This window comes from Stomoxys calcitrans, chromosome 3 (assembly GCF_963082655.1).
Source record: "Stomoxys calcitrans chromosome 3, idStoCalc2.1, whole genome shotgun sequence".
Taxonomy (NCBI): Eukaryota; Metazoa; Arthropoda; class Insecta; order Diptera; family Muscidae; genus Stomoxys; species Stomoxys calcitrans.
In genome coordinates, this window is record NC_081554.1 from 116,103,269 (window position 1) to 116,122,002 (window position 18,734).

The following is an 18,734-nucleotide window of genomic DNA, read 5'->3' on the forward strand; positions in this document are numbered from 1 at the left end:
GTACACCGAGGGGGCAGCCCTTGCCGATGAAGGACTTCATCGGGTCAATCCGGTACGTACAACCGGCTGCCATCTTTGTAATTGCTCCTCCACTTAGGAGGGAAACACGACACCTCACGTGTAACCCTCAGCACTCAGGAATGTATCTTTATATAGAGGGTACAATTGGATTTAGTCCTATATATAGCTTTATTCCGAATTATAGAGGTTACAATAAGATGTAGTCCTATATATGGCATAATTCCGAATTTATGTTACCTGAGTACCACCTCAATTACTTTATATCAATATACTTGCAGTCGGGTTAATATAATGATTGGTTTTTTATGATTCGTGTCAATTTTATAAGACGCACTAAAACGATAAAAGTGATTTTTTAATTTCATAGATTTACGTTTTTTTTTTTTTTTAATTTGAATTGTGTCCTTAAATTCATTTTTTATTTTATTCTAATTTACACTTCGATAACCTGAATGTAGAGAACACTAGAAATTTGTCTAAATACTAATGTACGATGATATCGACGAGTTAACAAAACAGCCACTTATTAACTAGCAGTAAATCTTAAGAAAAAATGTGTTGATAGTGTTGCAAACACCACCCAGAAAGATGAATATAAAAAAATTTTAAAGCAGTTATGATGAAAGCTTAATACGGTTTAGATGGGTGAAATGTGGTACAACTTCTGCAACCCATTCGGGTGAAATTTCTGTGACTTGTCGTAGGAAGTTCCTCTCGGTTAACACAATCTCGGAAAATATAATATACTCGGGACGATACTTTCCATGGAACACACTTGATGGGTGAATTTTGGCACGCTGACGACCTGTAATGGTCATATAAAAATTGTCTCGCTGCAATTCGGCAATATTATCGAACAATCCAACTAGAAGGCATTTGCGAACTTGGTCGTAATTATTGCCGCAACTATTAATCTGCAAAGCCAATCGTTCAACCACCTCCAACAGTTGCTTACGAACGTCTCGTGCATAGGACAAATTTCGTGTGTTCAAAAAGTTATCATGGCACCACAGCTACATTTAAGTGAAAAATTTATGTTCTTATTCAATCAGTTTTTAAAATCAACTCACCTTTATTTTCTCAGTCTTTTGGAAGGCACTGAAGACATTCAGCAGAGTTAAATGGTCGCCGTATTTGGAGTGAAATTTAGCATGAGCTAAATTGGCATGCTCACGTTTTTCAACACTAGACACGAAGACATTATCCCCCGATAGAACTGCAACTAGACTCAGCATTTCTTCCATGCAACTAAATTGAGGTGCTGCCAACAAAAGTTTGCTATACTGAGGATCTAATGGGAATTGAGCCATTTGCCTTCCCAATGGAGTTAATTCTGGCACTGTGGAGGCATTTCGAACTGCTCCCAACGATTCCAGTTTTTGGTATGCAGTTTCCATAGCTTCGGGCGAGGGACGATCGAGAAAATCAAAGCTTTTACAATCTATACCCAAAGCTAATAACTGAAGGACTGTAGAGCAGATATTACTGCGCAGAATTTCCGGTTTAGGCATCTTTTCGAATGCATTCATTTCTTCCTGTGTGTATGTTCGGTAACAAGTTCCAGGAGCGTCACGACCAGCGCGACCGCAGCGCTGCCAGGATTGTGCCTGTGATATTCGAACAACCCGAAGAACATCCAATCCAGTGCTGGGACTGTAAATACGCCTTTTCACAAATCCACTGTCAATTACACACCGAACTCCAGGTATTGTCACAGATGTCTCCGCTATATTCGTTGCCAAAACGATTTTTCTAGCATTTGCGGGGGCTGGCAGGAAACATTCTAGTTGTTTATTTTGTGGAAGTTGGGCATAAAGAGGGAAAACTCTCACGCTGGCCACATTGTTTATATTGGTCTAGAGTAATTGGAAAATGTTAAAATCGTAACTAAGTATATACAAAAAATATGTATTTATACAAAAGTATACCTTGGCAATCTGGCGTATCTGTTGGGCCATAGCCTCGATTTCCTCCTGGCCAGTCAAAAAAATCAATACATCGTGACTAAAATTGCGAAAATTAGTTGTGTTTGCAGCATATAATTATTATCCTTACTTTGATGGCGTATTTCGATGAATGTCGAATAGTGTGACCAAAGTGGCATGCAAGTAATCCGATTGACTTTCCTTTGCATGCATGACTCGGACAGGGTGCGTACGACCTTCCAGGTACATGCCCTTCACTCCAAAATAGCGACCAAAATGATCAATGTCCATAGTGGCAGATGTCACTATAACCTTCAGGGGAAGTAGACTACGCAATCGTCGTTGTCTTTGGGCTTCCTTTACAATCCCAAAAAGGACATCTGTACTCACAGTACGTTCATGAGCTTCGTCCAACATGATAACTGCATAGTTTCTCAGTAAGCGATCTGCAAGTGCTTCGCGTAACAGGAACCCATCTGTCATGAAACGTATTCGAGTCCTGGCGGATGTGCAGTCTTCAAAACGAACTGTGTAGCCCACTGTTTCTCCCAATTGTGAATGTTGTTCCTGGGCCACACGTTTCGCAACCGTAATTGCAGCGACGCGACGTGGTTGGGTCACCGCTATCATTCCTTTGTTGCAAAGTCCCGCTGCTAGGAGAAATTGTGGGATCTGTGTAGTTTTACCCGAACCAGTCTCACCCATAATCAGCAGCGTGTCCGACTTATAGATTTCTTGTATCAAGCGCTTACGGCAACCGGTCACTGGCAAGGCCTGACGCTGTTGTTCCATTTGCATTTTGGATGTTATCTGCTTTGCAGTGGGTTGGTTGGGGTGCTGTGGGCCATTTGTTTTGTTATTTGCTCCACCTGCTAAACTAACCCCGTTCGCCTTAAACATTTTTCCATTACTATTTTCGGGACCTTGAAATTTTCTTTTAAGCGGAATTATCCCATTTCGAACTGCGGACCCTATAGACTTCAGCGGAGATTTGCTTGGCAAAGTGTATTTGGACTCCATTACATATCAAGATTTATCGCTTCTCTAGATATATGTACAGCAAAAACAAGAATATATGAAATAAACAAACACGTGAATGAAAAAGCCAAATAGAAATTTTAAATAAAAGTTTTTGACTAGGGATCACAGACAATAAAAATCGATTTCGACTAATCGATTCTTTGGTTGAAAAGTCACAGTCGACATTTAGTGGATAAAAGAGAATAAAACAATCGATAAAAATCGAGTTTGATATTATTTTAAGTGTGTTCGCGTACTCAAAAATTTGTACAAATTTATTTATTTATATCATGTTATAGTGAATGAATTGAATGCTGAACATTGTAGAAGTCATTGTGTAATATTTCAGTTCATTCGGATAAGAATTGCGCCTTGTAGGGGCTCAAGAAGCAAAATCGGGAGATCGGATTATATGGGAGCTGTATCAAGCTATAGATCGATTCAGACCATATTAGACATGTATGTTGAAGGTTATGAGAGAAGCCGTCGTACAAAATTTCTGCAAAATCGGATGAGAAATGCGCCCTCTAGAGGCTCAATAAGTTAAAATCCCAGATCGGTTTATATAGTAGGTATATCAGGTTATGTACCGATTTGGGCCGTACTTAACGCTTTTATTGGAAGTCATAACAAAACACCTCATGCAAAATTTCAGCCAAATCGGATAAGAATTGCGCGCTCTACATAAACCAAGATTGGTTTATGTGACAGCTATACTATATTATGAACCAATTTGAATCATACTTGGCACAGTTGTTGGATATCATAACAAAATACTTCGTGCAAAAATTCATTCAAATCGGATAGGAATTGCGCCCTCTAGAGACTCAAGACCCAAGATCGGTTTATATGACAGCTATATAAGGTTATGGACCGATTTGAACCATACTTGGCACTGTTGTTGGATATTATAACAAAACACGTCGTGCAAAATTTCAGTCAAGTCGGACGAGAACTGCGCCCTCTAGAGGTTCAAGAAGCCAAGACCCCAGATCGGTTTAGATGACAGCTATGTCAGGTTATGTACCGATTTATGTCAGCTATGTCAGGTTATGTACCGATCAGCCAAATCGGATAGGAATTGCGCCCGTTAGAAGCGCAAGAAGTCAAGTCCCCAGATCTGTTTATATGACAGCTATATCAGATTATAAACCGATTTGAACCATACTTGGCACTGTTGTTGGATATCATAACAAAACACGTCGTGCAAAATTTCATTCTAATCGGATAAGAATTGCGCACTCTAGAGGCCCAAGAAGTAAAGACCCAAGATCGGTTTATATGACAGCTATATCAGGTTATGGACCGACTTGAACCATACTTGGCACTGTTGTTGGATATCATAACAAAACACGTCGTGCAAAATTTCATTCCAATCGGATAAGAATTGCGCACTCTAGAGGCCCAAAATGTCAAGACCCAAGATGGGTTTAAATGACAGCTGTATCAGGTTATAGACCGATTTGAACCATACATGACACAGTTGTTGGATATCATAACAAAATTACGTCGTGCAAAATTTCAGCCAAATCAGATAAGAATTGCGCCCTCTAGAGGCTCAAGAAATCAAGACCCAAAATCGGTTTATATGACAGCTATAACAGGTTATGGACCCATTTGAACCATACTTGGCACAGTTGGATATCATAACAAAATACGTCGTGAAAAATTTCATTCCAATCGGATAAGAATTGCGCCCTCTAGAGACCCAAGAAGTCAATTTCCAAGATCGGTTTATATGACAGCTATATCAAAACATGGACCGATATGGCTCATTTACAATCCCAATCAACCTACACTAATAAGAAGTATTTGTGTCAAATTTTAAACGGCTAGCTTTACTCCTTCGAAAGCTAGCGTGCTTTCGACAGACAGACGGACGGACATGGCTAGATCGATATAAAATGTCACGACGATCAAGAATATATATACTATATGGGGTCTCAGATGAATGTTTCGAGTAGTTACAAACAGAATGACGAAATTAGTATACCCCATCCTATGGTGGAGGGTATTAAAAACGTCGGCGAAGCGCTGCAGGAAAATAGGTGAAAAAGTAGTACTCCGTTTATAGTAAGGCAAATGGCAAAAAGAAATTTTAGTGGCAACGCTTGACATCTTTTCGGCGTCATTTTCGTTTTATTGGGTTCAATGGTTCGTTTTTTTTTCTTTTTGTTATTTTATTTACTTACTATCTTCACTGACCTAGTTAATTTCTTTTGGCAATTATACTTGAGGTATGTTAATAAATATATTTTTTGCGTAATATGGCTGGCGAGCCAATTTTGCTACTAAATTTTTATTTAGATTTTATTTTTTACTCTTTTCATATCTTATACATAGATGATTTTCCTTAGGTAGCTTGCCTTGTAATACAGTTATTTGGCCGTATAAATAAAAATAAAAAATATGCTATATGGGAACGGAAATTTTCGTTACTAAGCTCAGTACTACCTCTGGGAACGAAATTTTCGTTACCATAAAAAATGCATTGACGTATCCTCAAGGAAATTTTCTTTACCAAGATTTTCGGTTGCAGGAACGCAGGTCAAATGTTCTTTGCGTAACAGGGTGACATAATAAACATTGGTGAATTGGGAATTTTTTCTTGCAACTACGAATGAAAATTTTTATTTTAATAGCCCCGTGCAACAAGGCCACCGTATCGCAGAGGTTAGCATGTCCGCCTATGACGCTGAACACCTGGGTGCGATTCCTGGCGAGACCATCGGAAAAAATTTTCAGCGGTGGTTTTCCCTCCTAATGCTGGCAACATTTGTGAGGTACTATGCCATGTAAAACTTCTCTTCAAAGAGGTGTCGCACTGCGGCGCGCCGTTCGGACTCGGCTATAAAATGGAGGCTTCTTATCATTGAGGTTAAACTTGAATCGGAATGCACTCATTAATATGTGAGAAGTTTGCTCCTGTTCCTTAGTGGAATGTTCATGAGCAAAATTTGCATTTGCATGCAACATGAAATAAAGTTATTTACAAATAAAAACAGTTAATTAATTTACGTATGTTCTTTATTAGCCAAAAATTAATGATCAAAACATAAATTTTCATTTTGTCACCCTGTTATGTAAAGAAAATTTCATTTCAGCAGCGTACCTGCAAGCGAAAATTTCGGTAACGGTAACAAAAATTTCGTTTAAGATGTGTCAATACATTTCTTATAGTAACCAAAAATTTGCCAGAATTGCATACTGCGCTTACGAATGAAGATTTATGTTTTGATAGGCCAATGCAACACGAAATTAAGTTTTTTGCATATAAAAACGATTAATTTTAGTACATATGTACTTCGTTAAGTCTAGTACTAACTCCATTCACACGAAAATTGCCTATTAATTGTTGTCGAAATATGCCGCATTCTATTGGACGACATAAGTCAAACAAAGTCACACAACAAGAGCAACTATGTTGAAACGGATTTGCTTGGATTAACATTTGCAATTAACTGAAGCGAAAATTGCATTGGCGCAGCGATATTGTCGCTGGTATTTTGCTCAAACAACTCAGTACTACTTCTGCGGAATGAGTACAGATTTTCTTCGTCACCATTTTTTATAATGCGTTTTGACAACTGTTCCGGCAAAAAGTCGAAGTCAGTACTAGGCTTTAGCCAAAAATGATTAAAACTCGACCAAAATTATAAATCAACATCTTTTATTCTACACAAAAATTTTTCCGTTGCGGCATAAATGTCTTGGTTGCAACCGAAAATTTCACTGGAGTTGCACACCCAGCTTTATATTTTAAATTGATGACAACCTTTAAATCAAAGCGGATTTAAAAAGACGGTCTTACGCTCATAATTATGAGCTAGTATAGAGCGGACATCTTAATTGTCCGTGGAGAAATAGGAGGTATTTCACAGAGCTTTGATCAAGTCTTCGTGATAAGTTTGGCTAAGACTAAAGACATGGCGTGCTACGATACCAAGGCCGTCTTTTTCAAGATTGGGAAGACTAGGATAGGCAAATAACCTAATATTGAGCCTTTTCGAAAAAGGATCACGGAATGCGCGTGGTGGTGTGGAGCTAACGTGAGGATGCCGAGTGTGAACATCTTTACGGACAGTAAACTGGCGATAAGGGCAATAACAACCAGGACAGTAAAGTCACGAACAGTTTTGTAGTGTAATGGTACGATTCGTATCGTTTGGGTGCCGGGCGATAGCGGAGTAATGGCGCATGAAAAAGCATACGCAGTGAAGACCAGAGGATTGCCGTCAACAAACTTGGTTAACCCGAAGCCTTTCGGGTCGACGCAGTCCGAGTTAAGAGCGTGGGCAGCGAACGCGCATTTAACACTGTGGAACAACGAGACAGTCGACAGGACGACGAAAATCCTATGGGGAGATCCGAATTGCGAGAGAACGAGGCTATTACTGAAAGGAAACAAGGAGGTGGTCAGCATGGTTTTCGGTGTCATAACGGGACACATAGGACTACAAGCTCAAAAATCAGTGTGGCAAGTGATAACATATGTAGGGCATGTGGAGAAGATGATGAGACGTTGGAGCATTCTCTATGTCATTGCTCGGCCAAGAGACACCGGCACTAAGGTGGGGACACAATACCAGACATAAACCAAATAAGGGGCATGGTATGGAGGTTACTTTTTAGTATTCGGAGCGCACAACAAGACGATTACTGGCTCAGGTGTATATCCATATTGGCATGAGGTGGATTAATAGCCGCGCCCTCTTTTCAACCTAACCTATTATTTTACGTTGGTACTAGTTAGTTTCTGTTGTCCAAGATGCAAGAAGTCCAACAAAATCTAAGATCTGAAATATCTTTGTAAATCCCATTATTAAACTCAATTCTTATGGAGAAGAAATTTACTCAATACTCATTTTTAACGATATGCGACGGAGTTTTTTAATTCAGTTGGAGGATTACAGTTGTAAAATTAATCGATTTATTTGATATAGTTTGTCCTTTCCTACTAAAAGTATTACGATTCACAACTTAAAATTACTGAAAACCATTAAATACGAATTGTGATGAAAATTTGACAGAAAATGAAAAAAATTATTTCAACAAAATTTGGTTTTATGTTTTGATTGATAGTTTTAAAATATTGAAGTCCTAAAAAAGGGGAAAAATTATTTTTGCTCCACTTAGTTACCATTTTCCCACAAATTTTGACTTTGATGAGCCATAACTAAACTGAACACTTGTCTATCACATGCCGTTTTAATCATTCCAATATCTTATTTGGTTCAGAAGAACCGAAAAAACTCAAACTGCGCCACTGTGCGACGTTTGGAGTCGACTATAAAAAGGAATTCCAGGTTTCACTAAAGAAGGTTAGGTCACTTGCCCGGCTGATGGAATTTTCCAATTCCAGAGTTATATCCAAATCTCACTAGAACGTCAAATATTTTTTTTTATTTTAAATGTTTTTTCACATGTTGTTCCTTTTTTCACATTTTAATTGTTTTAATTCATATTTTACTCGTTTATAATCATAAATTTTTTTGTAATGCTCAACGCGCTTAATGCGACGCGCTGCAAAAATTAAATTCTGAGCACAAACTCCACAAAAGCAACGCGGAAAAGTTTACAATGTTTTAACTTTCAGTTTTGATATGATTTTATGAAGTTAAATTTTTGACCTTTGTTTGCAGAGTTGCATTTTTCAACGCAGAGGATGCGTGCTAGTTGTTACCAAAGTTCTAGAGTGTAAGAATATGACGTTCGGTGTGGTGAATAATTTTTGAGTAGCTCAGGGGCTAGTAAGACTTTTAACAAAAGCAAATCACATTTTGACGCTTATAGGCAGAGTTTCACGTTGCTGGTTATGGATAGATACGCAGGTTCAATTCAATTTGCAAGCGACGATTACTACACACATATTTATTTGATTATGTTTTATTGATGATTTAAAAATATATATTTTGACATTGCCATTTAAAAATTGATAATAAATACTTCACTGTTGAAAGAAATTGGCAAAATAAAATGTTTTTATTTAAGACATTTGCAATATCCGTGTGAAGTATTTGTTAGACGGCGTAGGTATCAGCAGTCATTGGACTTTTACATGTAAAGCTGGTTATGCACCTCTTGCGAAATTTTCGGTTGCAGCCATGACAGAAATACCAGGCAGTGTACCGTAAACAGCTGAGTACAATTTTTTTACCGCGAAGTCTACTAACCAAGCAGCAGTGATCCGACTAAAGAACAAAAAGGCAGAAGGAGCCGACGGGTTACCCGCTCAACTATTTAAGACTGGAGGCGACACGCTGATAAGGTTTATCTGCGCAATCTGGCTAGAAGAATGCATACCCGTTATTGGAACCTCAGCATACTATGTCTAGTACACAAGAAAGGAGACAAGACGGAATGTGCCAACTACAGAGGAATAAGTCTCCTCCCCATCGCATACAAGATACTCTCGAGCGTACTGTGAGAAACATTAAAACCTAAAGTCAATGAGATAATTGGGTCCAATCAATGCGGCTTTAGACCTGCTAAATCCACCCTGTACCAGATATTCACCCTGCGCCAAATCCTGGAATAGACCAGAGAAGGACAAATCAACACCTACCATCACTTTGTTGACTACAAAGTCGCCTTCAATACTCCTTTACGTTCAAAGGTATTTCAAGCCATGTCTGAGTTTGGTATCCCTGCAAAATTATTTAGACTCTGCAGGATGACACTTGCTGATACGCGTTCCTCAGTAAGAATAGTAAAGAATCCTTCCGAACCATTTAAAACCAATCGAGGTTTCAGACAAAGAGACAGCCTATTGTGTGATCTCTTTAATATCCTGTTGGGGAAAATTATACGAGATGTAGATGTGAATAGATATGGCACACTAATCACAAGAGAACACATGCTACTTGCCTATGCCGACGACATCGATATCATAGGTCGGTCACCGGAAGTAGTAACTACAGCCTTTGAAAGAATCGAAAGAGAGTCAGTGAAAATGGGTCTGGCAGTAAATGGAGATAAGACGAAATGGATGGTTTCAACTCCCAAAAAGCCTTGCTCAACCGAGCAGTTAAAGAAAATGGAGAAAGTTGGAAACCACAATTTTGAGACAGTCAGTAACTTTATCTACCTCGTCACCGCCGTAACCGAAACGAATGACACCAGTTTTGAGATAAAGAAACAAGGTCACCTCTCGTTAGACGAAGATTACACTTTACAAGACACTGATACTACCCGTGCTGTTATATGGTTCTGAAGCATGGGTACTTGTGAAAGCAGATGAGGCAGTGCTTGGAGTATTTGAGAGAAAGATTCTTCGTAAAATATATGGACCAGTTTGCGTTAATGGAGAATATAGGCGACGTATGAACCACGAGCTGTATGACGACGATAGCATAGTTACACGCATCAAAATACAACGACTGCTTTGGCTAGGTCATGTTGTCAGAATGGATGACGAAGCTCCAGCAAAGAATCTTTGAAGGCAAACACGGTGGTACACGCAAACCGGGAAGACCAAAAGCCCGATGGAAAGATCAAGTTGTGTGTGATTTGGAAATGAGCGCAGAAGATCGAGGCGCTTGGAACGCTATTCTACGTTCGGCTAGTGGAACAAATATTCTGTCATAGCCAATAGTATCGGCCGGGTATTTTGGTAATTTAAAAATCTAGGAGATTGTTAAAGATTGGCACAGCTCCAGACAATAGATTTTCCATAGATGAGTTTTCCATCTCTCAAACAAATGACAGCCACGTACAACGATTAGAAATCCGACGTTTTCTTTTGTTTCATTCTTAAGAGCCACCTAAGAGCAAAGAAGAAAAATTGGGAAACATAAAAATGTAGTAAAACACAGCAAAATCAAATAAAGAAGCTAATATGAAAGTTAAAAGTGTAAAGCTTATTAAAAGTGTAAAAGCAAATAGAATGTCCACAATCGATTGACAACAAGCTTAATAAAACAAAGAAAGAAAGTAATGTATTTATTTTCACTCTCTGCACATTTCTATTGGAAAAGTACCTGAACACACTTTTTATTTTAGCCAAGACCACAGTACAGTTACAAGGTAGACATCGTACACCTTGCAGCGTTAAGTTGCCTATGTGGTGCTCAAGTTATCACTTGTCGGGTGCAATGCTTCATTAGATGGACTGGTGATTCTACATTGTTAGGTTAGGTTGATAAGAGGGTGCGGATGTTAATCCGCCCATGCCGCTTATGGGTATGCCCATAGTGATGGTACCATCATCGGCTCCCTGTTCGTTAGGCTGCATTGAGACTGCTGTCGCTGCTCGGCCTAATGTTTCATCATCATCTTTACCTATCCCAGTATTTCGAATCTTAAAGTCGGTGATGGGTTCGTCATCGGTTCCCTGTTTGTTAGGCTGTGTTGAGTCTCTCGCCAATGCACTGCCTGATATTTTAGTATTAGGATCTTTGCTTATCCTAGGCTTTCCAATATTGAAAGAGGCCATGATTGTCTAGTTGTCAGCCTCCTGTTCGTTGGGCGGTATTGAGTCACCTGCCACTGTACGGCAGGCAAAATGAGAATTTCTGCCTATCCTAGTCTTCCCAATCTTGAAAAAGACAGCTTTGCTCCCGTAGTGCGCCATGCCTTTAATCTTAGCCAAACTCGTCACGGAGATTTGATCAACGCCAACCACAAACAGAGTTCCTTCATCCTTCTCCTCCCTGTGGAAGACATCCCACTTCTCACAATAATCCCAACATGCGTTCCATCGAAAATTTACTGTCCCGTCTCTTGATAAAAACCGTCGCCTTTGTGAGCTGGAAGATATCCATCTTTCTCACCAGGTCGCGTTTTGCGCCCTCCCAGGGAGCGTGGATACCTCTGACGAGCTGTTTGACGGTATCAATACATTCCGCTCACGCAAAACGCAGCGTAAAGATGTCCCCTCTATACTCGAAGACCTTCATTTGTGTAGGTGAACCTACTATAGAGTTACACACATGTTCGAAAATCCAATCGTTAACCAGATTCTCCACTTGGGACCGATGATCTGGTGGAATCCTACCGGATGCGCAGCCGATATTGATGACTGCCTCAGTCAGCTCATCCCTGTTGTTCTTCCTTGCCACTCTGGCATAAGAGGGCTGCTCCTTACCATTCTCAGCGACCATCGTCCCTTTTCGTGATGGTTGTGGCCTCAGTTTGGAAGTCACAGACCTCCATGAAGACTCCTTCGTTCCTGTTCCGACTTTTCTTCTTTTTTTGCTTCACCATTTTAGCAGTGTTATGCAGTAGTAAAGCACAGATCTGGTTCTTTTTCCAGCCACGTAGAAGTGATTGGAATGTCAGTTCTATCCCTTCCAGCATCCTGCAAATTTCGCCCGATTACGCTGCCGGTACATGATCCTCTGTCTTCTTTGTCGTGCACCGGATCACTTTTTCGGGCTTCTTCTCAGCTTAGCAGAGTTATCGCTCACTTCTGCCGCCATCCAGCTGCCCTCATCTCTCGATTCGGCTGCGATGACTGTCCATTGACACAGTCGCTGTCTGAATCCGAGTCAGAAACACCACCTTTACTTAAATGCTGGGGACGAACTGTGCATCCCTCTGGTTTATCCGTCTCTTCCTCATTAATTGGTCTGACGACTAGTTGTGCGCATGAAGCATTACCCTCGACTAAAAGTGCTAAAGCACCCACACCTATAGGAGGGTCTGACGCCACCACCGCAGCTGTTGATTCTTTGGAATCCATTTCTAGACTACTCCAAAAGGCTTTAAAATTGTTTCGTGATAGGTAGTATCTATTCCGAGATACGGATATATTTTTTTTTTCTTTTTTCAACGGCTATAATACATAATACATGGTTTTTATAGCATGGTTTTTAACTCCTTCTGACTACTAGTGCGGGACACACACACAGAACGTGTTCATCTATCATTCGTTGTCCTTCGGGCCTGGCCCTGAAAACTTATCTTACTTGTCGGTAGAGGCATACCCACAGATTCCAGTATCCCTGGAATGTGCAGATGAATTTTGAACTGTTCAGCCATCTCGTTGAGAGATCTGCGACAGTCGAGGGCGGTTTTTGTGTTCAGAAATACGTTCTCCAGGTTTTTTGTTCAGAAATACGTGACTGCCTGGCTATCTGAGAAGATATTTATGCCAATCGTCGTTATGACACTATATTTTAGCCATTCCACCATTTCCTTAATTGCAAGGATCTCCGCTTGATACACACTGCAGTGGTCGGGTAACCTTTTCGATATGACCAGTTCTAGATCTTGAGTACTCCCCAAAGCCCACCTGGTTGTCTAGTTTGGAATCATCCGTATAGAAGTCTATGCAACTTGTATTACCAGGGATATCGTAGTTTCAATCGGTTCTATCAGAAATTCAGTACCTTTTATCAAAAAGCGGCTCAAGTAGGGTGGCTTTTGAAGCGCCGTCCACCAGATCACAACACCTTATAGCATTATAGGTCTGACAGCTGGAGTATATACGAGCGGTCTAACCCCCCAGGATGCGCCTTCTAAATTTTCAACTTTTGCCTATGGCTCTCTTGCAGATGTATAGAGCAAGAGTTGCCTTTCTTGCCGTTTTCAAAATGTTGGATTTGAAGTTCATTTTCCTGCAAAAAACACGGGTATTTGCGTTTTCTGTAAATAGAACATTCTCCCCTCCCAAGAAGACAGTTTCCACTGTAGGCAACTTGTGTCTCCTGTTGAAAAGAACTACTTCTGTCTTGCATGGATTTACACTTACACCTGAAGTATACTTTCCCCTAACCGCAATTGCCACGTCAACAACATACCACTTTTACTTCCAGAGGCAATAATATATTGTAAATTCCTTTATTTCAAAGTAGAGGAGACAACGGAGGACATGTTGAGGCTTTTGATGAAAACCCATTTTCCACAGAATACGAAGGGACTCATGGAGACACTGGAATCTTGGAATAATAACGTTGATCGAATATTTATAATAACGGAATTTATGGTGAACTAATCCTTGAGGAGCTTCAAACCATTTAAGTCGCTCGGACCTGATGGAATATTTCCGGCGTTATTGCAGAAAGAGACAGACTCGTCTGGCCAAAATTTTCGCAGCGTGCCTAGGGCTTTCATATACTCCGAAAACCTGGCAGGAGGCAAGGGTGGTGTTTATACCCAGGCCTGGCAAGGCAAGTTATGCGACGCCAAAGGCCTACAGTATTGTGGACACCATTATAAACAGTATGACATCCAGCGAACTGCTCAAATACAAACAGCCTGCCTATGTCAAGGGAAGGTCGGTGGAGACTGCTCTGCACGAGGTTGTACATAAAACAGAAAAATCCCTCGATGCCAAAACGTACACACTGGCGGTTTGCATTGTCATCGAGGGGGCTTTTAACAATGTGCGAGCCGACACACTGATCCAATCCTTAGACCAGTACCGGGTGGACCCGGTCCTTAGAGACGAGATAAAGCATATGTTAAGGAACAGGTGGATAAATTGTGTGTCCCATAACATAAATATAAGGGAGAAGGTGACACAGGGCACGCCACAGGGGGCCATTTTATCACCACTCCTATGGGTGACTACCATAAATGACCTATTACGGATGCTGACTGAGGAGGGATATGAACCCGTTTGCTTCGCAGACGATGTTATAAAACTTCTAAGGGGTAAGGATCCGAACGAGCTATAAAGAAGGGCCGAAAGGGTCTTACATATGGCATATGACTGGGCTAGACCAAGAGGTCTCAATGTTAATACAGAGAAGACTGAAATATGCCTGTTCCCGAGGAAGACGAAGGTGGGCCAATTTAACGCACCACGTTTCCTCAATTTTCGATATCTGACAAAGTCAAATACTTAGGTGTGATCTTGGACAGGAAACTGAATTGGAAGTGTCACATTCAGGAACGTACTGAGAAGGTTCACAGATGTTGGACACTATGTAGACGGGGCGTAGGCTCGAAATGGGGCCTGAATCCTAGGATATTCCACTGGCTCTACATAGGCGTGACTAGACCAATACTTACTTACGCCTCAGTAGTTTGGTGGACCACACAATAGTTTCAGAGAACATGTTGTCTTGGCATGGGCGGAGCGATGAGGACCACTATGGCACTGGAGACTATTCTATATATCTCACCCATTGACATACAGATTAAGTATGAGGCAGCCACTGCGGCTATGAGACTTAAGGCGATGGGAGAATGGATTGAGGATGGATTGGGGATGGGAGTGTAAGAAGGAGATTAACACCTTCTCTGAGGATGGGGAAATCCGCATCGTTTGGGTGCCGGGCCATAACGGAGTAAGGGGAAATTAAAGGGCAGACGATTTGGCGATGAAGGTCAGAGGACTGCCGTCAATAAACTTGGTTAACCCGAAGCCTTTCGGGTCGACGCAGTCCGATTAAAGAGGAGGAGATTTAAAGGCGACGAATGCGCATGCAACATTGTGAAACAGCGAAACGGTCGGTAGGACGGCGAAAATCCAAGGGGGGGGGGGGGGGGGGATCCAGATCGTGAGAAGACAGGGCTATTACTGAAAGGAAGCAAGAAGGAGGTCAGTATAGCTATTGGTATCATAACGGAACGCATAGGACTACGAGCTCACTTATTTAAAATGGCGGTAAGTGATAGTATATGTAGGGCATGCGGGGAAGATGATGGGACGTTGGAGCATTTCCTTTGTCATTCCCGGGCTTTCGCGTACAACAGATACCGGTACTTAGGTGGAGACACAATATCAGACAGGAACCAACTTAGGGGAGTGGTATTGAAAACAATTAAGGATTTTGTAAGTAGCACGGAATTCCTAACTTAAATTTTCTTTTTAAAGGTTACTTTGTAGTTTTTAGAGCGCACAACAAGCCGATTACTGGCTTAGGTGTATGTCCATAGTGGCATGAGGCGGATTATTATCTGCGCCCTCTTCTATTATCCTAACCTAGAGGAGACAGTACACCTCCTTGAGATGTTCCTCTGCCGACCCACCTTTTTAGATCCACAATTCCCAAGCCTGCCGTAATGCATCTTTTAGTAAGTTAGTAATTAATAAACTTTCTTAAAGTAGTGTTGATGCCTAAAAACTCCAACTCCAACTCCTTCATGATTGATGTCGGTTTTACATTATTAAAGCACCTTCAATGTCAAGAAATGCTAAGCTTGTGTATTCCTTGACGACGAGAGAACCCCCTTTGTAGCTGACTAGGTCGTGAAGTGCTGTTGCAGTGTATTTGCCTTTACTATATGCATGCTTCTGCAGCGACAGGCAATCTTTAGGGATCTTTGCCCTAAGATATGTTTCTATCAACCTCTCAAGAGTCTTCAGCATAAAGGTTAACAGACTAATAGCTAATGTGGTAAGGTTTCCCTGCTTCGGAATGAAAATGACTTTCGTGACCCTCCATCCCACGGTTATATATTGGGTTGCCCAAAAAGTGATTGCGGATTTTTCATATAGTCGGCGTTGACAAATTTTTTCACAGCTTGTGACTCTATAATTGCATTCTTTCTTCTGCCAGTTATCAGCTGTTACTTTTAGCTTGCTTTAGAAAAAAAGGGTAAAAAAAGTATATTTCATAAAATTTCATTCTAAGTTTTATTAAAAACGCATTTACTTTCTTTTAAAAAATCCGCAATTACTTTTTGGGCAACCCAATATATGACATAATGATACAAGCAGAGTATATCTCCCTAAGCCAAGGAACCAGTCTGTGAGACACAGTTTGTAATTCAACCTGTGATACATCTTCAAGGCCTGGTGGCTTAAAGGAATCTAAACTTCTTGTCGCCCAAAGGATTTTCGACTCAGACACAATTTCCCTTATAACCTTCGACGATCGTATATATTATCCGTTGGAGAATTTCCCGGGAAATGTGTATCAACGAGTAGTTTTAGTGTTTCCTGACTCGACATTGTCCATACATTGAATATTCCCCACCGTAAATAAGCCAAGGAACCAGTCTATGAGACACAATTTGTAATTCAACCGGTGATACATCATCAAGGCCTGGCGGCTTAAAGGAATCTAAACTTCTTGTCGCCCAAAGGATTTTCGACTCAGACACAATTTCCCTGATAACCTCCGACGATCGTATACATTATCCGTTGGAGAATTTCCCGGGAAATGTGTATCAACGAGTAGTTTTAGTGTTTCCTGACTCGACATTGTCCATACATTGAATATTCCCCACTGTAAAAGGTCTCGAGGACAAAATCTTCCTTAACCTAGAGGCCCCAGATGTGTCCTCCACGGAGCTAAAAACTTCCACCCAGGATTTGTTCTGATATATAAGTTTTTCTTAGCTCAGCCCTATAGATGTCCCAATCGTGTGGTTGTCTTGTGGCTTTCGCTCTGTTGAAGAGTTTTCTGCAGTCCATTCTTAGACCAACCAGCTCTGGGGTCCACCATGGCGGTCACATCTTGGCTTGGCACTAGGGCTTGCTGACACAAGCGAATCATTCAGGGCCTCCGTGATCCATTAACCATTATGTTTATATCCTCCTCAGTTACCACTTCCTTTTCTGGTCTTGAAGGGATAGACGGGCAGAATTTGTGCCGAAATTTATCCCAATCCGCCTTTTTTCTGTTTAGCCGAGGGACCATTTCTGCGGCATCCTCTCCAAGGCTGAAACTAATATAATAATAATCAAAATAGCTGTGGTCATCCAACACTTCCCAGTCGCAAATTACGCTTAGATCTGCCAATACAAATGTTACAACTATTGCCTCCTGCCTATTCCTAGAAATAAAGTTCGGTTTATTCCATTTATTACAAATCGCCAGATTGCAAAAAAAAATCGATAAGCATCTCACCTCTTTCGTTGACATCCGAACTTCTTCCCCATATCTCTTGATGTGCATGAGCATCACTTCCTACAATGAGGCTTTTCTTCCCTGCAGAAGCGGCTTCAACCAGCGACTTAAAGTTTGAGGGCGGCATCTCTGAATCGTGTGCCATATATAGGAAAGCCAGCCAGTAACGAGCCTTGTTTATTTCAAGGCTGGCTACTACTAAATCTTCAGTGCTTAGCGACGGAAGAAGAAAAACATTTAGAGTACTCTTTGCAAGAATACAGGCTCTGTGTCTTCCATTCTCCATACCCTGAAGTTTAAATCCATCAGGAGTTCATCCTCACAAGATTCGTTAGAACTTGTCATGATGAGTTTCCGTATGCATCCAGGGACGGGTGAGAAAGCTTTGGAACCACTCTTCCTCAGGACACTGGGCACTTGCGGTGTGGACGATTTCTCATTAGATGTTTTTTTGAGTTCCGTGCTTCTCCGCTGGCGCACATTTGAGTCAAGTCAAACTTTATGTCCCACCCGCACAGAGCTTGTCGGGTCCCGTTTCGATACCATCTCCTCCTCTCCCGATCGTAACAGGGGGATTTTCAGTCTCCTGCAATCCGTCAGAATTTAGCGATGTGGTCGATAGTTCCTCAGGCAAGTGTTCAGCAAAAACTGCTGAGTCGTCTCCTGATTCCCCAACCCCACCGCTTCTATAGACCTTCAGTTTCAACTTGTTGAATCCGCAGGATACAACCCCTTCAGACTTGTTGAGGTTTGCGAGACAGCTGGTTACCATTAGCCTCATCCAATCTTCCAGTCGGTGCTTGAAAGATTGGGATTACATTCCCTTAGTCTTCCAGATATGGATTCAGGATCTGAGGGAATCCTTGGTATCCAAACGTGTTCCATTGGTCGGGAAGAAATATCTTCCTTCGTGATTAAATCCAGTGCTGTACCTGGCCAGATGTCGCCAATCTTCATTAGGGCGCAACGATACATCTCAATTGAGCGTTGATCCCCAAGGCAATGAGTCTGTATCGGCCCG

At 41.2% G+C, this 18,734-nt stretch overlaps 1 protein-coding gene across 1 annotated transcript; it reads right to left on the reverse strand.

The window, feature by feature from the left end:
• Positions 1-369: 369 nt before the first annotated feature.
• LOC106083292 (ATP-dependent RNA helicase DHX33) lies at positions 370-3,090 on the reverse strand. The gene is made up of 4 exons (XM_013246226.2): positions 2,077-3,090; positions 1,950-2,025; positions 1,092-1,877; positions 370-1,034 (listed from the first exon to the last, which is right to left on the reverse strand). The coding sequence occupies exons 1-4, from the start codon at positions 2,964-2,966 to the stop codon at positions 636-638; spliced, it is 2,151 nt and encodes a 716-aa protein (XP_013101680.1). The 5' UTR covers positions 2,967-3,090; the 3' UTR covers positions 370-635.
• Between the last annotated feature and the right edge of the window lie 15,644 nt (positions 3,091-18,734).